This window comes from Canis lupus, chromosome 11 (genome assembly GCF_048164855.1).
Source record: "Canis lupus baileyi chromosome 11, mCanLup2.hap1, whole genome shotgun sequence".
NCBI classification, from domain to species: domain Eukaryota; kingdom Metazoa; phylum Chordata; class Mammalia; order Carnivora; family Canidae; genus Canis; species Canis lupus.
The window spans coordinates 28,508,853-28,530,781 of NC_132848.1; the positions used below are offsets into that span (position 1 = coordinate 28,508,853).

The window sequence follows — 21,929 nt, forward strand, 5'->3', positions numbered from 1 at the left end:
CTCGCTCGGCGGCGGGGGCGGGGGCGGGGGCGGGGGCGGGGCTCCGGCGGGGAGGGGCGGGGCGGGGCGGGCCGGCGGGCAGGGGGAGGGGGGCGTGACCTGCCGGGCGCGAGCCGAGCCCCCGCCCCGCCCCCTCCCCGCGCGCCCGCCCGCCCGCCCGCTCGCGCAGAGGAAAACGTTGCGCAGGTTCAAAAATGGAACGTCGGCGGCGTGAGGGAGCGCGAGGGGGTGTGCGCGCGTGCGCGTGCGCGTGCGCGCCCGGGCGAGGGTGACGGGGTCCCCGCCGGCCCGAGCATCGCGCGCCTCAGCCGCGGCCCCGCAGCTCCGCCCCCGGCCCGGCTCGGCCCGGCCCCGGGCCCGCTCGCCCGCCGCCCCGCATGGAGCTGTCAGCCATCGGCGAGCAGGTGTTCGCGGTGGAGAGCATCCGGAAGAAGCGCGTGCGGAAGGTGAGGCTGCCTGGGGGCGGCTCCCAGGACCCCTGTGGGGTCCCCTGTTGGCCCCAGCACCGTCCCCTCCACGCTGGCGGCGAGGCGGAGAGTGGGGCGGAGGGGGGGGCCCGGGCAGCTCCGTGCTGCTGGGCTCGTCTCCCCAGCCCGTGCCTCAGTTTCCCCTGCCGCCTCGTAGGATGAGTAGAATAAAAAAGTTGTCGGCCCGGCATCCTGGGGGCAGCTGAGCCCGCCAGAGCTGGAGATTAGGATCAGACTGTGGGGATCCCGAATGCCATCCTCCCTCAGCCTTCCCTCATTCTAAATAAGGGGAGATGGAGGCCCGAGCTGAGGAGAAGGCTTGCCTGGCGTGTTAGCGTCGGAGCTGGGTCCCGAACTCAGGACCCCGGACTCGGTACCGAGACCTTGGAAGTTGGAGGCGGAGGTTGAGCCTCCTGCTTCTGAGGTCTCACTCTGGACTTCGACCTTTTCGGAGCCCTCTACCCCCACCTCCGGCTTTCTCCCCGTCTTCCAGCGCACACCTCTCCCTCTTCCCCACCCCAACTCCCGGCCCCGCCCGGCCGCGCTCCGCGAGGCCGCCTACAGCGCTGGGGCATCCTCTAAGCTCCTCCCTCTTCCCTTCGCCTCCAAAGCATTCACCCTGCAATTTAAGGAGGCACCAGTTTCGCTGGGTTCGGGCACCCGCGCCTCGGGGCCGGACTCTGGCGGACCACATTTCCAGTGCACCTGTTTGCAGAGTGGTCACCTCACACTGGAGGTGGGGGATGGAAGCCCTCGGGGAAAGTTCTTCTGGCACTCTCCACCATCCTTGCCCCTTATCTCCTCTCTGCAGCCCCTTGGGAGGCTCCAGGGGCAGGGCTGGGAGGGGTCTTAGAGGTCACCTCCCCCCCCCCCAGTTGACTTGGGCAGAGACTGAGACCCCCCGCAGAGGAAGTGACCTGGTGAAGGTCACACCCCGAGGTAGAGATGGAGATAGAGCAGGAGCTTAAGTTGGTTAATTGCTAGCTCGTGGTCTTTGGAGAGAGAAAACTCAGTGCTGGGGTCTTGGGCCAAGGGTGAAGGTGGAGGAGGGCCATGGGCTTTTCTTCCCCCAGCACTGATGGAGTTGAACTCTTGGGGCCGCCCTTCCTCCTCCCTCCAGGGTTTCCTCAATTTTCATTTATTTTACAAAGCCCAGTGCTTTCCACGCACAGTAGCCTAAGCAGATCCAGTGGTTACCGTCCTACACGGTAGTGCCAGAGAGTGAGGGACAGCATTCCTTCAGCCATTCATTCAAAATGTATTTATAGAGAGTCTGTTATGTACCAGGCACCCGTCTAAGCCCCAGGGAAGCATACATCCCTTCCCTCATGGAGCTGGCAGTCCGGCAGGGGAGACACGCAACGAACAGGAAAATAAATACAGATGCCTTCCAGTGGGGCTGTGTGTGATGCAGAAAGAGAACTGGAACGTGGGAGGGATGGCATTAGAAAGGGTGGTCAGGGCAGGCCTCTTTGAGGGGATGACTTATCTTGGTCCTAAAGTTCTGGTGGATCGGGTAGGGCTGGGAAGCCAGGCCCCCATCAGTGAGGAAGGAAGGGGTCAGGCTCTATTTCCTAACTACTGGAGGGGTGGTGACCACCACTTCTGAAGGTGGAGCCTTTGTCAGCATTTTCTGGAGTCCTGCCAGGGTCTTTTGAGTTAAGAGTCCTAAAGTCACTGGCCTGGCACCCCCCAGGCCAGAGGTAGCCTCTCCTAGGGAAGGGGACTGGTGGGGCTAGAGCCATGGGAAACCTGCCACAGTGAGGAATTTTCTAGAATTTGGAGAGTCTTCTGTTTGTTAAAAGTTAAAAAGCTATGGTCATAATACTGGGACTCTGGGCACCGGATCTTTGGCGATCCATGCCCCATGTGGTCATTTCCCCGTGTGTGACATGGGCTCTGAGCTTCTGCCGTAGGAGCCCCAGAAACGTTTGGGGCCAGATGCACTCCTGTGCTTTTACAGGAAGGACAGTCTAGGTGGGGTAGTCACCCAGCAGCCAAAGTTTGGGTGTCTTTGGGTTGGTGGAGCTCTGGGGTGTGTGTGTGGGGGGGGGGGAGTGTCCCTGGACTGTGTATGTGTTATGGGGACATCAGTCTGCAGAAATTATTGGACCTTATTGTCCCATGATGGTTGTCGGGGCAGCTGTGTATCTCACTTTGTCTGCTTCTCTTTCTTTCCAGGGTAAAGTCGAATATCTGGTGAAATGGAAAGGATGGCCTCCAAAGTAAGGCTCCTTTGTGTGTATGTGTCTGCCTACCTGTTCATCCTTCCATCTGCCTTTTGCCTCTCTCCTGACTAGCTTTTAGCTCCAGCTGCTTTAGTAATTGGCAGTTGAACCTTGATTAAGCCTCGGTTTCCCCTCTGCTGGCTGAGGGGCTGGAAGGACGTGAGGGTCAAGGTGGGCCCCGGCTTCTCTTCTCTCCTGCTCTGCTCTGGGTTGAGCTCCATCTTTTGGTTGGAAAAGCCCCATTTCTGGCTTTTCCTGGCATCTGAGAGGTGAAGGCCCAGCATCTTGGCTTCAGAGATGGCTGCTGGCCAGGTGGAGATAGAGCAAATAGTAGGGTAGTGCTGAGTAGGGGGGTTTGTGGGGCTGGATAAGACAAGTCTAGCCAGTGGGGCAGGAGTCCTCAGTGCCATAGAGCTAGGGACAGAGCCTGAGCTCACTTTGCCTTTGGATAGCATTCTCCAGTCTACCAAGCAGGTTTCCAGATAGCCTTGTGAAGCAGGGATGGTGGTGATCTCTAAAGATGAGAATACATGCTCAGAGAAGCTAAGCATCTTGCCTTAGGTCACACAGCAAGTGGAGGCAGAGAGAGAAGCTAAGCATCTTGCCTTAGGTCACACAGCAAGTGGAGGCAGAGGTGGGACTTGAACTGGGCTTCCCCACTTTCACATATCGCCTCTGGGCCTCTATCTCAGAGTTGCAGTACAGGTTGCTGGCTGTAGGTCCCCTTCCCGTGGCTCCACCTCTCCTGCTAAGGTCCAATCAAGAACCTTCCTACTAACCAATCACCTGCCAACAGGGGGGTGGGAGTGGGAGGGAATGAACAATTCGTGGGGCCTCTTCATTGGTCTGTGGGGGCCCTGCCTCCTTGGGAGTGACTCCTGGAAACCCCCTTTGCCCAGAGCTGCTGTTGCTTATGCCAGGGGCTTTCTGCTATGTTTCTGTTTCTGACCTGGTATTGGATTCTGGGAGCGTCATGAGGGCCTGGTGGGGAGACACAGCAGAGGGAAATACAGCCTGTGTTGCCTCAGTTTCCCGCTCTGCAAAAAGAGGCTGTATAGCGCACGCCCTGCCCTCCTCTTTCATGTTCCTTCACCTTGCCGGTGCAAGGCCTGGTCGCAAGTGTTCAGGACGACCTGCAGGCATCCTGAGGTTGGGGTTGGGGACTGGCCAACCAAGTCCTGCCCTGGTCCACTGCTGCTGCTCCCGCCACCCACCGCCCATTGCCCAATACCCTGGACCTGGGGGAGGATCCCCTCCTCCTCCCCGCAGATGAGAGGTGGCCTTCCAGCCTGTGTGAAGGGACAGTAAGAGTTGAGGGGGAGCTAGAAAAGGAGAAGGCCTGGGGTGGGCAGCAGGGCACTGACTCCCCGGTACATGTGCCCCCTTAGCTTCAGCACCAGAAGGAGCTGCATGGGAGTGTAGTCAGCCGGTTGGCCTTCAAGGCACCGTTGGCTATTTTTCCTCTTCGCTAGACTCCATCTTTTGAAAGATTTCCTTCTTGAAACAGAGGTACTTATCAATGAAAAATTCCTTCTTCCACTTTTTTAATCCCAAATGGATATGTCTGCTTATCAGAGCTTCAGCCAGGAGAGAAGGGCCTAGCACTCCAAGAGCAGCTTCTCATGTTCCTGCTGGCCTGAGCCCCCTGCCACTTGTTTCTTAACATGCTGAGACCACCAGGTGGGCCCGAATGACTACCTTTTGTGACTCCTCAAAGGGGCTCTGGGAGCCTTGTTTGACAAGATGACCCGGGGCACCCCTGGCTCCCCTGCACTTTGGTCCTGGGTTCCTGGCCTGGCTCACAGCTATCTAGGTCCCCAGTGTGGTGGAGCCTCTGCTTTTTCATCTTCCAATTGGAATAACGTTGTTGTGAGGGGATGGAAGTCTTAGATGACCAGGTACTTACGAAATGTTGGTTCTTAACACAAAGTTAGCTCAACTTCTAGGTCTCCCCACAGACAGGAAAGGAATCTAGGAGATTCCATTCCTCAAAGGGGCTCAAAGTAGTCTTAGAAATGGTTTAGATCAGTCCTCAGATGGGGAAACTGAGGCCCAAAGAAGGGAGATCATGACAAGAATATAACTTACAGCTCCCTTGCCATGTGGCACCTACTTCATGCCACCTACTGCATCACCCCACTTCACTTGGAGGAAAACAGGTTGGCAGGGGGTGAGGCAGGAGGACCTGGGGTCCTTTGTAATCCATGTGGGCTTTAGTCTCCCCTCCTTGGGGTTCCTTGCTTGGAGAAGAGACTGAGAAAGAGGGTGGGGAGTGGGTAGCTGGTTAGGCTGTTGCCTACAGGCCTGGGAGACTTGGTGAGGGTAGTGCCAGCGTTCGTTGGTGGGGAGGAGAGTCAGCACCTTCCTCACCCTGTCAAGGAGGCTTATATTAATAACAGAAACCATGATTTAGACACACACTCCGTGCCAGGCCTCTGATAGGCCATTACATGCTTTGTCCGTTTTCTCCCCAACAGCAGACAAATGACTGCCCTTCATCCCCAGCAGATGGGGCAGAGGAGCTATCTTGTTCTGGAAGGTACAGAAAGTTGCATAGGGAGGGTCTGGGGGCACAGGGCAGAAGATATTATTAAATCATCAGTTCCGTCTCTGTGTCCCACACAGACCCTCAGATACTCCACTGATTTCAGCCTGCCCAGGACTGCTGTTACCCCCTTTGGGAATGCATTCCTTTCTTCTTTTCCCACTTGTGAACACTACTCCATCTTTTAGGGAGGACTACCTCAGGGGAACTTTGGTAATGATATTGTCAGTGGCCAAAGCAATAACCAGGCAGCTAATCAGTAAGCACCTTGCATGAGTCAGGCATTGGCCCATTTTTTTAAAAAAAAGATTTTATTTATTTATTCATGAGACACACACACAGAGAGAGGCAGAGACACAGGCAGAGGGAGAAGCAGGCTCCATGCAGGGAGCCCGACGTGGGACTGGATCCCTGGTCTCCAGGATCACGCCCTGGGCCAAAGGCAGGTGCTAAACCGCTGAGCCACCTGGGAATCCCGCCTTGGCCCATTTTTAACTGCCTCTTTGCAACCCATTTTACAGATGGGGACACAGATATCCATAGCAGAGGAGTCTGTGCCCCAGGGTCAAATATAGCTGGGATAATCTGAACTGTGGTTTCCCTGATCCCGGGGCGTAGGGGCCTAGCACCTGTGATACACAATCAGCTCTGCCAAAGGTGACTTGGCTATTCAGGAGCAAGGGCTTGGGCTTTGGGGCCAGACCAGGCTGTCTTTGGAGCCTAGTTTTGTAGATTTACAAGCTGTGTGACCCATGGCAAAGCCCTCAATCTCTGCACCTCTCATCTCTCCACATGTAAAATGAGGCCCTAACCTCACAGGACTCTGTTGAAGGGTTGATAACACAAGTTGATAACACAGTGCCGGGGACAGAGGAGGTGGCCGTGCATCTTCCTCCTCCAACGCTGGGTTTGGGCGGCAACAGCAGAGGCCAGCATTCCGGCCTGGCAGGTTTTCGCCCTGTATTTTGATTTATTTAATTAACGCGTCTTTGCTTTTATTACGTATCACACGGATGTAAGTGCTTCACGTGGCTTAGCACATCTAATCATCACATTAAGCCCCCAGTACTGGGACCTTTGGCATCCCCACCTCACGGATGAGTAAACGAGGCCCCAGTGGCGGCCTGACTTGCGCACCGCCGCACCCGTCTGTCTTAGACCTGAGGGCCCCGACCGGCGGCTCACTTTGGAGGGCTTTAAATTGAGCTGTTGGGGGGAACTAGGGCGGGCCTGGCCCCGGGGGGCCCCGCCCCCGGCACGGCGGGAGCCTGCGCAGCGCGGCTCAGGCGGGGAGGCCGCGAGCCTGTTTACCCGGGCTCGGGGGGCGGGGCGCCGGTCACGTGGCCGTGTTTACCTCGCGGCCGCCGCGCGCCGCCCCCGCCCCCGCCCCCCATTGGCTGGGCTGGTAATCCGGGCGCGCCCCCTCCGTGCGTGCGCGCGCACGGCGGCCCCGCTGCAGGGGCGGGGCGGGGCGGGGCGGGCCGAGCGGGGCTCTCCGCCCCCCACGGAGCGCGGTGTTCCCGCCCTGCCCGCGTCGGCCCCTCCGCTCGCCCCGCCCCGCCCTCCGGCAGACCCAGGTCCGCGGCGCCTGGGCAGTGCGCCTCGCGCGTCTCACCGCGGCCTCTGGCTCCCCACGTTGTGGAGCGGCCGCTGGCCTCCACTTTAGGGGGCGGGGGGGCCCGAGAGAGTGAGGCGCTGCGTCCCCCTGCCCTTCCTCTGCCGCAGCCTGGAGCAGGACCAGGCAGGCCTCCTGCTGCTTGCAGAGTCTGACCCTGTCCCATTGTTTCACGTGCTGCCACCCCAGCCAAGTAAAGGCCCGGCCTGAATCCGCTGAGCCTTTCTGTGCACCCACTGTGTGCAAAGCCTCAGTCAGATACAGGTCAGTCAGTACTGCCTTTCACCCAGGGACATCACAGCCCAGTGGGGAGCCAGGCGCAGTGCCGGGTGAGAGACCCAAAGGTAGAGGGTGGCCACGATTCAACAGTTCCAACCACAGACTGGCCACTTACTGTCTTCGTGATCTTGGCAAGATGCTTACTCTCTGTGCCTGTTTCTTCATCTTTAAATAGGGTAACCTACCTCATGGGGGTTTTATGAGGAATAGATGAGCCCCTGGCAGTGAGCGGTGCTGTTACCGTGATGGTGGTGGTGGTGGTGAGTCTTAAGATGAGGAAATTGAGGTCCAGAGAAGGTTAGGGACTTGCCAGGAACCACATAGCACCTACATCAACAACCAAAAAATGGGCAGGGCAGTGGGCAAGTGAGAGAGACAGAGAGGACCAGAACACTGTAGAATCATCTTAACAGCTAGAGAAGGGGAGAGGGTGAAGGTGGAGGACACAGAGGACCACAAAATTCCTTGTTTCTTGTAACTAGTTACAGTTGAAGAAATTTAACCTTTGTTCTGGAAGAGGAAGTTTTGGATCTCTGCCAGTCTCTGGTTGCTTATACTTTGGGCTCTATGCAAACTATTAAAAAACCCCAGTTTCACTGTTAGCATTTCTTCAGGGTGAGCAGAACTCTGCAGTGGCTTCCATAGCCATTCCCAGAGCACCTAGGGTCGGAGGCTGGGCTGGGCACCCTAGGGAGGGCTTATAGTCTACCAGCCAGGGTGCCACTGGATTCATCAATAATTTTGGCAGATGCCAAGTGCGCCAGGCTGTGGAGAGCAGCAGAGGGGAGGGTTCGTTCTGCTGGGAGTGGGACAGTTTGAGGAAAAGGATGTCAGGGGAAGCTACAAGGGCTGGCTCTGAAAGGATGAGGTCATGGAGGGACTGTCCCTCAGGCGGAGAGCATAGCACGTATGAGGGGGGCTGTGAAGGCACCTGATCGGGCTGGGCACGCAGCACTTGGGTAGGGACTGTAAGGCCTTCAGGGCTCGGACCTTTGTTGCTGAGTCCACAGAACCTGGCACAGGGCCCAACATAAACTAGGTGTGCAGAAGTGTCAGTGGCAGGAAGGAGGAAAGGATTCTGTCCTTAGGTAGCTTGTTCGAATCTAGATTCGACTTCTTGTAGGTATCAGTCCCAGGATGGTTTAAGATGAAAGTTTCAGCTCAGCTGGTTAGGAGGAGTAGGAACAGGGCTTCCACCAGCCAGCCTCTTGCTGCCTCCTAACGCCTGCCTAATACCTGCTCGCCTCCCTTCCTGTCCAGCAGAGCTGGGCATACAGCCTGGGCCAGAATCATGGTGCATTGCTTTGCTGTTGTTTTTACATATACGTGTATACGTGTGAACTTATGTGTGTGTTTATATGCTTGTGTATATATTGCGTATTTGAATATTGTGTATATATACACATTCAGGTATGTGTTTTAAAGATTAGTTTCTTTATGCATTAGCATCTGTTTATGGTGAGTGATACTAGTTTTTCTATTTATGGAAGTCATAAGTTTTTTTTTTAAGTTTATTTATTTATGTTTTTAGTAATCTCTATACCTAATGTGGACTTAAACTCAGGACCCTGAGACTAAGAGTCACATACTCCTCCGACCGTACCAGCCAGGCGCCCCCTAAAATTTTGTTTTTGTTTATTTTGAGATTTTTTTTAAAGGTTTTATTTATTTATTCATGAGGGCAGAGATCTTTACCTTCACCACCAGGTGTGAAGCCCTGGTGCGAGGATTCCAATGTGGGGCTCGATTCCAGGACCCTGGGATCACACCTTGAGCCAAAGGCAGATGCCAACCACTGAGCCACCTGGGTGCTCCTAACATTTGTTTTTAAAATTATTAAATGAAAAAAGTGAGCTGCTTTAAAGGCAAGTGTTAAGTAAATAGCAGTGCAGGTAGCACAAGGATGGCTTCAGCTGTGGAGCTGCTAAGCTGTTGCTCCCCAGGCTGTCCCACCAGGGGATGCTCCCCAGTCTGGGGGTGGTGGAAGGTCCCCACCCGAAATACCAAGGCGACCTGCCATGGGATCCTAGGATCGCTGAACCATCTACCAGATTCCTGCTGCATGCCAGGGCGGCGGGGGAACTTCACACCTGGCAGTGAAGGTACAGATGTGTGCCGAGGAGGGAGGGAGTGGCTCCGCCTGGGCAGAGGAGATGTTGGGGCCAGGGCTTGCAGGTTGTGGGCAGGGACAGCAACAGTAAGCACTGTACTAGGTACTTAGATGAACGTATTAAGCAGCGCAAGAGTTCTTTACAGATGGGGAGATGGAGGCACAGGGATGTTGAGTAAATCCTTCAAGGTTGGACAGCTAGCAAGGGCTGAGCTGGGATTTGAACCCAGGTAGTCTGGCTCCAGAGCCAGACTTGAGCTCTTGACCACAGGCTCATGCCTCCCACAGGAAGGGAATCCTGGGCAGGGTACCCTGTGCTTCTGGGGTGAGCATGAGGCCTAACTGGGAGTTGGATGCAGTTATTTATAGGGTGGTGTGATCAGTGCTCAGAATGAGGGGAGTTCTGGTGTCTGGAGTTCAGGAGCCCCCTGACCTAGCCTGGGCAACCAGGGATAGCTGTGAGGAGTAGGTGACAGTTATGTTGGGCCAGAAAGGGAGCAAAAGTCTGCAGATGGCAGGCCCTGGTGGAACAGCTATACCCTTGGTGAATGCCAGTGGGGGGCAGGGCAGCTTCTGACCTGCGGTTTCTCTCCCCAGGTACAGCACATGGGAGCCGGAAGAGCACATCCTGGACCCCCGCCTGGTCATGGCCTATGAGGAGAAGTAAGGGGGCCTCAGCCTGACTGGGCCTGGGCATAAGGCAGGCTTTGAGGTTTCATAAGAAGCCTGCTGCTGGCTTGGCTCCGAACATGGGGCATGGGCATGATGGGGAGGGGGTTAGGCAGGGACAGCCCGATTTCATATGCAGCTGAAAGAAGGGGGTGGGCATCAGATACCAGTGCAGCCAAGGGCCCTTTCCTGTTGCTGAGTGATATCGGCTACTTCTCTAACCTTTCCAGGCCTCGGTCTCTCTGCTGTAAAATGGGCCATCCCCTAATAACACTGGTCCTGATTTTCCCAAAGGTAGGGCTTCTAACTGCTGTGAAAAGTATAAGAATGCTTTACGGAGATGCCCTGTGTAGGGCCAGCAATGTCAATAATGGACAGTGGTGGCCTTGATAACAGATCAGAGAGAGATTCTCCCTAGAGACTGTCTCACCAAGAAAAGGAGAATCCAGTGAAGCTTGAGAAAGGCCAGGGGATGGATTGTGGCTTCAGAGCAAGGATGTCTGAGTTCTGGTCCATCCCACTGGCCACCTCCCTGCTCAGTGGCCATGGGCAAAGGCCCCCCCCCGCCCCCATCTCCCTTATCTGCCAGTACTCTGCTCTGATTCTGAATGTTAGTGATTGGTAGCTCCGCTGATGGGCAGTGAGGTTGCATCTCAGTGGGGAGCCTTTGACAAAATGTCGTTTCTGCTGATATAGGAGCTTTTTGAATCTGCTGCTTCACCGATCTCCCCACCAGCAGGCAGCCCAAATCCTTCTGTATCCTCTCACCTTGCCCACCTGTACAGAGTGGGATCTTTGCACAAAATCATTTCCATTTGGCCCTTTATGGTGATCTCCTGAGATAGGGATGAGAATCTCCTCTGATGGATGGGGAAGCTGAAGCTCTGAGGAGCTAAAGAGCTTTTCAGGGGACATTACCGCTGGGAAGCCACCCAACCAGGGCTTAATCCAGGCCTCCTGACTCCCAGTTAGATGCCCTTCCCCTGCCCTTCCTTGCCCTCTTCCATTGCTTCTCCCCAGGAAGCGTCCTGCCCATTCTGAGGAAAACTCTCCCCTGTTCTCCTTTAAAAATCAGGGAGTCCCTATCCCACATGGTTTTTCTGGCTCCTTGTGCTTGGTGGAGCCTTGGATTGTGGTGCTGGGGAGAATTCTGTGGAATGTCCTAGACAGCAGTGAGGAGAGCATCAGGCAGGTGTCCAAGTCCCGAATTAGAATCCTGGTTCTGATGCTCACCAGCTGTGTGGTGGTGGGCAAGGCCTCCTCCCCCTCGGGGCCTCATGCTCCCCATCTGCAAAGTGGCAATAGTGCTGTTGACCTTACAGGGCTCTCACGGGGAGCAAGGTGTATGAAAGCACTTTGTAAACCAGTAAGTGTGGGCACACGTGTGTGAATGATCTCCGTGATGGTAATGAAGGGTCATTTGTTTGCTTGTTCATGGCTTGAGGTTGTGCCATGTGCCAGACACTGTTCTAGGTGCTAGGGACACAGCAAGGAACAAAACCAAATCCCTGTTCTTATGGGGCTCGAATTCCAGTGCAGAGACAGATAATAAAACAACACCAAGAAATGTATATGCTATCAGATGGTCATAACTACTGCAAGGACAGGGTTGGGGCAGGGGGAGGGGATGGGTAGGGGTTCAAGGGTCAGTTAGGTGAGAGTGTTTGACCAGAGACCTGGATTACTTGAGAGAATGAGTCTAGCAAGTATTTTAGGGAAGGACATCCCAAGTAAAGAGAACAGTCAATGCAAAGGCCCTGGGGTGAGAGCCAATGTTTAAGGAACAGTATGGAGGCAAGTGTGGCTCTGAGTGCGGCTGGCTGGAGTGGTGTGAGCTGGGTGATGTGTGGGAGATGAGGCAGGAGTGGGGCAGTTGAAGGAAGGGGGTGCACAGCTCAGGGAGTGCCACTAAGTCCCAGTGGAGGATTTGGATGTTATTTTGAATGAGTCAGAAAATAGTTAAGGAACAAATGAAGAGCTTGGAGACCTTTACAGACAGACCTACTGTGTGACTTTTCGCCTTCTTCTCTCAGTCTTGGTGAAGAGGGAGTAAAAGAGGGATGATGCCCATTTAACACTAGCCTTGCAGGGTTTTAAAGAGACTCAGAGTCTAGCAAAGGGGCTCTTCTGTGGAGTCCCGCCAACAGGGAGAGGTGGAGAGGGTGCAACTCCTAGGGTGCCACCACCCTAGGGCCCTGGACATTGATGTCAGGATCCAAGGCTGACAGAAACCAGGCCCTAGGTGATAAGGACTGGATAGAATGCACCCCTCCCCCTTTATGCGTGCACACACACGCACACACTGCATTGGATTGGAAACCAGGATCGTGTGGCCTGGCAGGCCTGCCTTGCTGGCCCTGACTGGACCCTGGGCCTGACCCTCGCTAGGCCTGGAGCTCAGCTCTTAGTGGCAGAAGCTGTCAGAATTTTGGCACTCGGCAAGTGACTTAAGCTCTCTGTGCCTCAGTTTCCATGACTATAACGCAAGGATAGTAATAGTGGCTCCCTCACATGTAAATGCCATAAACACACTATCATCATTGTTCTTTTCTCCCACAACCCTTCCTTCTCCCTCTACTTCCTCGTCCTCTTCCTCTCTTCTTTCTCTTTCCTCTCACCCCTACCTCACTTTATTATTTTAGCTTTTCTACCCTCCATTTTGATAAATCCCAGGGACTTCTCTTGCTCCTCCCAAACGCCCTGATGGCCAGCTGAGGAGGGACTGTCTTGCTCCAGACGAGGACTGTGAGGTCCAGAGGGGAAGTGATCAGTCAAGGTCTCCCTTGAGTCAGGGTAGAGCTGGGCCTGGAACAGGGTGTCTTGGTGCCCAGCACTGGCTTCTGAGAGAAGACTCACCCTCAAAGGCCGGCAGGTCTGTCCTGGCAAGCCAAGTGGCTAGTATCACGGTGTGGTCAAATGCTGGCTCCAGGGCCTCAGGGCAGACCTGCTGCAGCCAACCCCACAGGGAGGGAGGGAGGAAGGGCCCTACGCAGATGCATCTCCCCCAGTGTCCCTGGAGCCCGTGGGCAGTACTGCCCTGAGGAGGGAGGAGGGCTAGTGGTGGAAACAGCCACCTGGGATGGGCAGCCCTGAGCTCAGATAGAGAGACTCTCTGGGGTCACACAGTCAGTAGGGGGAAGGGCGCACACTCCCAGCCTCCACAGTCTCTCTGCTGCCCACATGGCCTCTGTAGCTGGGGCCACAGAAAGCAGGAATGAAAGGAAATAGAATACAAATGGCTTTGAAGTTCTCCACCGGCACTGTTGTTGGAGTCTCTGTTGTGTTGTCTTGTGTGTGTCTTGTGTGGCTTTGTATGCATCCTTGGGTCATGCCTGTGTGTTTGTGGTGTGGGGAGGGCACCCAGCAGAGAGTCTGGCATCTACTGGAGACTCGATATAGGCAAGTTGTTCTCCCTTTTCTGAACCAGATGATAGAAGCAAGAGCCTGTCCTCTCCACCAAGGTCATCCAGATCCCAAAAGGGGAAGAATCTAGGTAGAGCTTTACTCATGAGAGGACCATTTCCTTTTTTTAAATTTTTATTAATTTTTAAAAAAATTTTTAAAGATTTTATTTATTCACGAGAAACAGAGACACAAGCAGAGGGAGAAGCAGGCTCCCCACAGGGAGCCCGATGCAGGACTCGATCCTGGATCCCTGGATCACGCCCTGAGTTCAACCGCTGAGGCACTCTGGCATCTCACGAGAGGACCATATACATTCTCATCAGCTCCCCTGGGACATTCGAGGCAAATTTGATTGACAGGTTTCTGTACAACTCTTCTGAGAGTGGAAACTGGAAGAACTGCATTGTTTTGGAGGGTGTACCCAGTGGCATGGAGAGCAGAGCTCTGACCTGACCCTGGAGCCCAGTAGAGACCCACATACTTTGGGAGATGTCACGCAAGTCCCACCTCAGTGGTTAGGACCAGTGGCTGTGCCCCTGCACCCCTTTTGCCAGACGGGAAGACCGAGGCCCTGGGATATGAACATGGGGCCCCACTGTTAGGGTGTAGAGAAAGCAATGGAGAGGAGTCCCTACCTGAGGATTGGGGGTGGCCTATGGCGGGTGCCCCTTTCCCCATACACAGGAGAGTATGAGGTGGAGCGGATGCTTTACTTTCCCTTAAATGTCACCAGTGTTTGCTTTTCTTCTGCCATCTGCTTTGCACCCCAGGGAGGAGAGAGACCGAGCGTCGGGGTATAGGAAGAGAGGTCCGAAACCCAAGCGGCTTCTGCTGCAGGTAACCCCGCCAGCCCTGGTGCCCACCCTGAGGTCCCCCTGCCCCTCCCATCAGTCTGCCCCAGCCCATGCATTTGCACCAGCTAGTTGAGCTGAACCACTTACCCTCCTTGCTCTGCCCAGGGCCCTGGGGGGTGGTGCACTCAGGGGGTCTCCATTGGGGGGGTGGGGAAGGAAGACAGCCTGGGTGGGAGGTGCTGTGGGGCTCGGGGCAAGGTGGGTATATGGCTGAAGGGAGCCTAGAATTTTGAAAGCCTAGGATCTTGTAAGTGAGCCTTTATGATGCTCAAAGTCCCCAAATACAAAATTATAATATTTGAGGACTTCAGGAAACATAAGCTTTAGAATTGAGGCAACATGGGCACCTGGAATTTTAGAATCCAATAAAAGGACACTCAGAATTCTGGAACTGTTGTCTTGGGATGCCCTAGAAATGGGGCATTTTTGAGTGAGAAGGAGCCTGCGGGGCCTCCTGTTCCAATCCTCTGCCACACGCAGGCTTCTAAACTCCGGGACGCCTCACATTGCCCAGGTCTTGGGACCACTTTGCTGACTTCACTGTTGTGCTTGGAAAGTGGGTCGAGTTTGAAGTGATGTGATTTGAGGCATGTCTCTGCCTCTCTGAGCTTGAATTTTCTGATCTATAAAATTGGGATGAAAAGCATATCTGCTCTCCTTAATCGACTAACGTTCACCTAGGTATTTGAAGCCAAACAACATGGCTTCTTGGTCTACACAGAGTGTGAGCCATGTCCTGTCTCCTGCCCACTCTTGATTATAGATCATCTGAGGCTTTTGCCGGAAAGGATGGGTTTCCCTTCACGCAGTGGGCATTTTCCACGGGGTCTGGTGTGAATTGGGTCCCAAGAAGGAGGGTGGCATCTGTTTGTCAGACGTCTTCTCCATGCTAAGCTCTGTGCTCAGTGCTGCTCACAAGTGAATGTGCGTCACCCGCCCACAAAGCCTCCAGGAGGCTGTGCTTGGTATCGACCGCCATGTGACAAGCTAGTCCCAAACTTAGCAACTTAGAGCAATGAACACTTAGCATATCACACAGTCTCGGTGGGTCAGGAATGCAGGAGTCCCATAGCTGGTTCTTTAGCGACTCTAGTTTAGGCTACAGTTGTAAATGTCAACCAGTGTGCACTCATCTGGAGGTTGGACCGGGGCTGGGTGACCTGCTTCCAAGGTAGCTCTTCGTGTGGCGGCAGGTCAGCATTGGTTGTTGACAGGAGGCCTGGAACTTTGCATGTGGGCCTCTCTGAGGGCTCCCAGGTGGTTTCACAGTGTGGCCCCTGTCTTCCCCCAGAGCAGAGGATCCAAGAGAGCAAGCCGGGGGCACAGTGTCTTTAATGAGCTAGCCTTGGAAGAAGTCCTATAGTAGGTAGGGGTTGAGGGGACTACACATGGATGTGAATTCCTTGAGGCAGGAATTGGGGGCGGCAGTCTTGGAGGCTGGCTTCTTCATCGTCTCACTGACAGAGAAACTGAGGCTCAGGGAGGCCAGGAGTTTACCCAGGGTAACACAGCTGGATTCAAACCCAGGTCTGAGTCCGGGGGCTCCTGGATGCCTATTAGTAGCTGCGGTTCTCTCTTGGTGAGGTGGAGAAGGGCAAAGACGGATTGCCTTGCAGCGTTAGAGGAGTTTACTAGGCTTGTGATGGCCACCGAGCCAGGATGAAGGAGTGGATTTTGATGAAGCTGCAGTAGGATAAGCGCTGCTGGCATTACAGTCTTGTCCCTACCTCTCCCTGGCTGGCCTTCCTCCTGTCCCAGAACAACCTGTACCCTGTGCTGAGTGTTGGGAGTTAGTGGGCAAGGTGGGAGAATGGAGCTTATGCCTGTGATCTCTGCTCCCAGCTGGGGGAGGTTTGAGCCACCATCCCATCTGAAGCCTCACTGTCTTCCCTGGCCTCTGGTGATAGGTGGCAGCAGAAGGTACTATCCTGGACCTATCCAGGCCCTCCCAACACTTAGCACCAAGCATCTTTCTTGGATTTGTATCCATTTCAGCTGAAGTCAATAAGACAAATCCCTAGAGTGCGATGTGGCACCTGCACGGGGAAGGGCCTGCAGAGCAGAGGAGCACCCTGTGGGCTGCGAGCAGAACACCATCCCAGTGGCTGTGTGACCTGGGGCACCCAGTGCCATGTGCACCCCTTGGGTACTTGTTCCCAGAACCCGAGGGCATCCACCTCACACCGTCTCCTTGGCCAGCTGGCTGTTTCAGCCTTGGGGGTCCTTTAGGAGGCAAAGATTCCTTCCCCGTGGTGAAGAACTCCTTAGTTGGGACCAGAAGAAATCCAGATTTGCTTTTTCTTGGTCAGTTTTCAGTCTGTGCTCCTGTGGGCTCCTCTGCTGCACTGGCCCGGCCCTGAGCTGTACACAACCCCCCTGGGGAGAGGTGGCTACCCTGTGGGGCCAAGATGAGCAGCTGCACCAGGCCAGGCTGGGGCAGTGGGGTGTGGGTGATACAGGCTGCGGCTGCTCAGAGGGTGGCTTTCTGGGCTGGGCTGGGGGTTGGAGGAATGGCTGGCTCCAGGCCGTGAAACACAGGGAAGGGCACTCCAGGTGGGAGGAACAGCATGAGCAAAGGCGCGGCAGCGGCTGGGAGGGCAGGGCTGACCCGCCGTGCCCTGGCTTGCCCCCGCAGCGGCTGTACAGCATGGACCTGCGGAGCTCGCACAAGGCCAAGGGCAAGGAGAAGCTGTGCTTCTCTCTGACGCGCCCACTCGGCAGCGGGAGCCCTGAGGGGGTGGTCAAGGCAGGGGCACCCATGGTGGACAAGGGCCCCATGGTGCCCGCCCTGCCCTTCCCGCTCCGCAAGCCGCGGAAGGCCCACAAGTACCTGCGGCTCTCACGCAAGAAGTTCCCGCCCCGCGGGCCCGACCTGGAGAGTCACAGCCATCCACGGGAGCTCTTCCTGCAGGAGCCAGCGGCCCCGGACGTCCTGCAGGCGGCCAGCGAGTGGGAGCCTGCTGAGCAGCCCCCCGAGGAGGAGGGTAAGGCATCCCATGCCCAAGCCCCAGAGTGCTGGGGGGGGGGGGGTTCCCTCGAGCCATCGGGTCCAAGTGCTGCAATGCCCAGAGGGGGACCGAGGTGCTTCCGAGGCTGCACAGCCTGCAGGGGCCCTGGCACAGCCCCGAGCTCTTCCTGGGGTCCCACTGGGGGTCAACCTATCCAGGCTGGGAAGACGAAGGTAGTGACCTCCTCCCGGGCGTCCGGCCTTGAGCTAGACCCAGAGCTGGCTGCAGCCCCAGAGGGGGGACCTGGTGCTGGGTGGGCAGGGATCCAAAGGCAGCAGTGTCGCCAGTGCTGTCCTTAGCTCAGTCCATCTCCTGTGTCTGTCGCAGATGCAGACCTGGCCGAGGGGCCACCTCCTTGGACACCCGTGCTCCCCGCAAGTGAAGTGACAGTGACCGATATCACCGCCAACTCCGTCACCGTCACCTTCCGGGAGGCCCAGGCGGCTGAAGGTTTCTTCCGGGACCGCGGCGGGAAGTTCTGAGTCACCATTTTTACTCTTCGTAAACTGTTTGCTTTTGGGCTTGGGGTGGGGACTTCCAGAGATGGGGAGGGGTTGGGGGCGGGGTAATTATTTTATTTAAAAAACATATGGAACAGGAGCAGGGGAAAGATCCTGACACTCTCCCGCCACCTCGCCCCTTTCTCTGCGCGTGATGTTTACAGAAAGGCTTGGTGGTCTGTGTAGGGGGCTGGGGCTGGAGCGGCCTGGCATTGCCCTGCCAGTCAGGGGGCCGCCTCCAGGCCAGGAGGGCCACCCGCCCCTGGCCGCCTGCATCTCCATCCATCTCCATCACTGTACGGCTCTAGAGATGCAGCAGCTGGTGCCAGGAACCAAAGGAGGATGGGAGGGCCCAGACCCTCTCCTTTGAGCCACCCACTCCCACCTTTCTGGCTGGTTTCCCTTTTCCTTTTTGGGGTGGGGGGTGGGGTTCTTTCTTTTTAACTTTCCACTCCAGCTTTGCGGTGGGATATGGAGTTTGGCTTTGACCAAAAATGACTGGGTCAAAATGAGGGCGCAAGAGGAAGGCTTTGAGGTTGTTGGGGTACGTTCCATACCCTTCCTTGGGGTGGCTGCCAGCTGAGCCCCTCCCATTGGGAGCCCCTGCCCCCCATCACCTGGCCTGTGAGAGACACTCACATGCACACGCAGCCACACGGGTGCACACACACTGCCCTGTGACCTCGTGACTGCAGGTGTGTGTCTGCAGATGCACACAGCGGGTCTTGCAAACCTGTTTCGAAACCCTGACCTGGCAAATTGTGGGGTGGTTCACAGCACCTGAGAACTTGTCACGGGCACCCCACACTTCCCACCCTTGCACGGCACAGCACGTGACAGGATCTATCCCGACTTGGTCCGCTCACAGCTGTCAGTGAGGGCCGGACGGCCTCAAGGCTCCCGGCACACAGTATGGTTCTCTGGCTTACGTGGTGGGCCCGCAGGCATGCCAGGGTCAGCACAGGCTCTGAGGCACTTGATCCTGTCCTTCCTCCCCTGAGGGGCTCTTGTTTTCTCTGACTCAGGTGACTTTTCAACCCTACCCCCTCCTCTCTTTTTCTGCCCTCCCAGAGAGGGAGGGAGCGTCCCACCACCTTCTCAGGGCAGCCTTCAACTCCTGAAACCCTTCCTCCTTCCATCCTGCTTCCCCTGCCCATCCATCCCAGATGCCACAGCTGGGAGTGCCCCGGTTTTCCTGTGTGTGTGTTGGGGGGGCTCTGCGCGTCCTCCTACAGTGGGGCTGCAGCGGCTGGTGGGTCGGGCTGTGCTTAAGCACCGGAGCCGCTGGGCCCGCTGGGCAGAAGGCTTTTGCTGCTGGGAGGAGGGATGCTGGGAGAAGGGATGCTGGGAGGAGGGACGCTCATCTCCTACTTTGCACAAATGTGTCCTGTGGCCAAGTAGCTTCCCAAGTGTGAGGAGGGGCTTCTTTTCTGCTCCAGCCCTGGAAGGGAGAAAAAGCCAGGTGGGGGTGGATAAGAGGAGCCAGGGGAGCAAAGGTAAGAGGCCGGCTCCCTCCACCTTCCCCCATCATCAGCGTTGGGGTCCTGTAGGGGGAGGCCCTGCCCACCATCTCCCAGGGCTCTCTCTCCACTCTGCTTTGTCCTGAAGAAGTCAGCAGAATCCTGCTGAGGCAAGGATAGGGCGATTCTTCCCCCAGACCCCTTCTTCCCGAGTTCCCGAACCAAAGACAGCCTGGACCCCATTTTTGTTTGGGGTGCCCTGCTGGCAAGATTCCTAAATCCCTGAGTCTCTTTCCTTCCTCCTTAATCCTTTGTTGTCCAGGGTCAATTCAGTGCTTCCAATGTGGCGGGGGGTGGTCTGCTCTGGTGGTTCCTCCCAGCTTGGGAAGTTGACTCTAGAGGAGCTCGTGGGGATAGGAGGGGCAGCAGAGCCCCCCACCTGCCCCACCCTGCTGTGAGACCCTGGGTCTGGGAAGGGCAGCTTGGAGTTGGTGGGGGTGGAGCGGGGGTGGCCAGGGGGGCCTCTAATCGAATGCTGTTGGCCTTGGCTTTGGGACCGGGCTGGCAGCTTGCAGTAGAAGGCATACACCCCATCCCCCAGGGGACATGGGACCTCTTCCTGCCTCATGGGCACTTTCAAAGAGCTGTTTGTGCAATTTGCAGGCTGGGAGGGGGGTTGGGGGCTGTTTGTGGAGTGAGACGGCTCATGTTCTGTCTGCATGGCAGGATGCTTCTTGCCTCTTCAGCCCTTTGGGCAAGCAGGGCACCCTGTGTCTCAGGGCAGAAGCCTGTGAGCTGGGGCTCCCCACGGCTCCCCAGGGTCGGAGACCTCTATGAGGGGCTGGATGTGGCCTCGCAGGCCTTTTCCCAGCCCTGAGCATCCTGGGGGGGCCTGGGACACTGAGCTCCCCCCTACCCCGCCCCACCCCACCCCACCCCAGAAGGCCAGTACTCACAGGGGTGGTGGGGGCTTAGAAAGAGTCGGACCGCCTGTCTTTCCTTCCCCGGCCCCCTCTCATTTTGAATGTAGAGAGCCCGGTCGGTACTTTCCTCTTGCTGTGGGATGGGGCGAGGACAGGATTCCCCCACCCCTGGCACGGCCACTTGTAATGCCCAGCCGAGCCCTGTCATCCCTTCAGGGTGACGATCCCATTGCTGACTCCCCTCCTGCGGGGGGAGGCGCTATGCCCGTGTAAGGTGGCTTAGCTTTGCTTTGTAAGTGGCCAGCCTGGCCTCCACGTCTCAGCACAAGAACGCTGCCTTTGCACGGAATGAGCGTCGAGCTTTGTTCAGACAACGTGAATGTATTTGGGAGGGATGGGAGTGCGGGTTGATTCCAAGCACATGCCTTTTCTGAGTGAGTGTGTGCTGGGAGGGCTAGAGTGGATGCAGAGCGCGGTTTATTTTTGTACTGATGTTGGTAAGAGACTGTATAGCATCTATTTATTTAGATGATTTATCTGGTAAATGAGGCAAAAAATTATTAAAAATACATTAAAGATGATTTTGAAAAAAATCTCTTGCACTCGAGCCTTCACTTTGGTGGCATCACAGCAGTGATGAGGAAGGAGCTCCAGCCCCTGGGAGCCCCAGGCCTGCCAGTTACCGACCATGATCTTAGACAGGTCAGCCTGTTTTCTGAGGCCTCCGGACATGTGGTGGGATGGTGAGGGGTGAAAAAGTGCTCGGGAACTGGAAGCTGGAATGTAGATGGGTGAGTGCCCACCGTTGGGGTCCTTGCAGGGTGTCATCAGAGGTGGAGTGGTACATCTCATCTTCATCTTTTCTCTCCTTCCTGCCAAGTGTGTTCTCTTCTAGAACCCCGGGATGGTCAGTGTCCCAGGTCTCTGGAATTGCAGGTTCTGGAACCTGGGACTGTCTCGAGCTAATGCTCATCTGCTGTTCAACCAAGCTCGGCACTCCTGTCTGAGCCCAGAGAGTGGCAGTCAGGGCAGAAATGAGTGACAGCTGAGAGAGTCCTCTAAGCTTCTCTGCATTTAGGTTCACCCTGGGCTCAGGATAGAGGCTGGACAGGAACATACAGGATTGATGACAGAGAACAGGTAAGAATCAACTCACGTCCCAACCCTCCCAACGGCCATGTAGGTGGGGAGTGGTGGTGGCCATGCACATGTCTGTGAAAGAGGGAGGATGGATAATCTGGAGGTTGACTTAGGTGGTAGAGTTGTCAAGACCTGGGAAATGATTTTGATGTAAGGGTCAGGGAGGTGTCACGATTGTGCCTGGGTTTCTACTTTGGACAACTGGGTAGATAGTGGTTCTTCACCTGGATGGAGACTGAAGGAGGAGAAGCAGGTTTGGAGGGACCTCAGTCACCCCTAGAGGCAGAGCCTAAGGCAGGGATTATTATTTGGGAAGTATCCGTGGAGTAGGAGTGGAGGGGTAGAACGAGTCAGGGAAGGAAGAAAGGCCACGAGAAGCTGTGTTGCTGAGGTCACCATTATGGCAACTGTGTGTCATTCCACCTGAAATGACCCAGGAAGTACTCACATGTCTCCCAGAGTTGTCCATTCCCAAAGGATGAGGAATGGGAGCATTATTCACCAAGTGCCATCCACCGCTGGTCGAGGGTTGCCCTGGGGTGCACCAACCCTAGCCCTCAACTTCCAAGCTTTGCATGTGCCAGCTTCCACTGTCCTTTACCCCTGTCTGTTGTACTGGAAGAGCCTGGAGCAGGAGGTGGAGACATGCAACTGTGCACCCCATGCACAGCCCAAACAGCTGAGGCCAAGACCTGAGTGTCCAGGGGGCCACTGAAGCTGTCTTCT

The 21,929-nt window shown here is 55.9% G+C and overlaps 1 protein-coding gene and 1 long non-coding RNA gene across 4 annotated transcripts; both read left to right on the forward strand.

The window, feature by feature from the left end:
- Positions 1-287: 287 nt before the first annotated feature.
- On the forward strand, positions 288-20,656 carry CBX7 (chromobox 7). 3 transcript variants are annotated; one of them, XM_072843917.1, is made up of 6 exons: positions 288-446; positions 2,649-2,692; positions 9,842-9,907; positions 14,089-14,155; positions 16,808-17,156; positions 17,508-20,656. In XM_072843917.1, exons 1-6 carry the CDS (start codon positions 378-380, stop codon positions 17,660-17,662), a joined length of 750 nt encoding a protein of 249 aa, XP_072700018.1. In that variant the 5' UTR covers positions 288-377; the 3' UTR covers positions 17,663-20,656. The 3 variants fall into 3 exon arrangements, with proteins under 3 accessions (XP_072700018.1, XP_072700019.1, XP_072700020.1); XM_072843919.1 differs by having other exon boundaries at positions 289-446; positions 17,084-17,156; XM_072843918.1 differs by lacking the exon at positions 9,842-9,907.
- On the forward strand, positions 2,712-5,579 carry LOC140642820 (uncharacterized). The gene is made up of 2 exons (XR_012039224.1): positions 2,712-3,256; positions 3,306-5,579. It is a non-coding gene; the product is annotated as an uncharacterized lncRNA (long non-coding RNA).
- Positions 20,657-21,929: the final 1,273 nt, after the last annotated feature.

Excerpts from the sequence above, each read along its gene's own strand:
- CBX7 (XM_072843917.1), top strand. The coding sequence starts at position 378 with ATGGAGCTGTCAGCCATCGGCGAGCAGGTGTTCGCGGTGGAGAGCATC. Across the intron at positions 447-2,648 it reads GGAAGAAGCGCGTGCGGAAG|GGTAAAGTCGAATATCTGGT; the intron begins GTGAGGCTGCCT and ends CTTTCTTTCCAG. Across the intron at positions 9,908-14,088 it reads GTCATGGCCTATGAGGAGAA|GGAGGAGAGAGACCGAGCGT; the intron begins GTAAGGGGGCCT and ends TTTGCACCCCAG.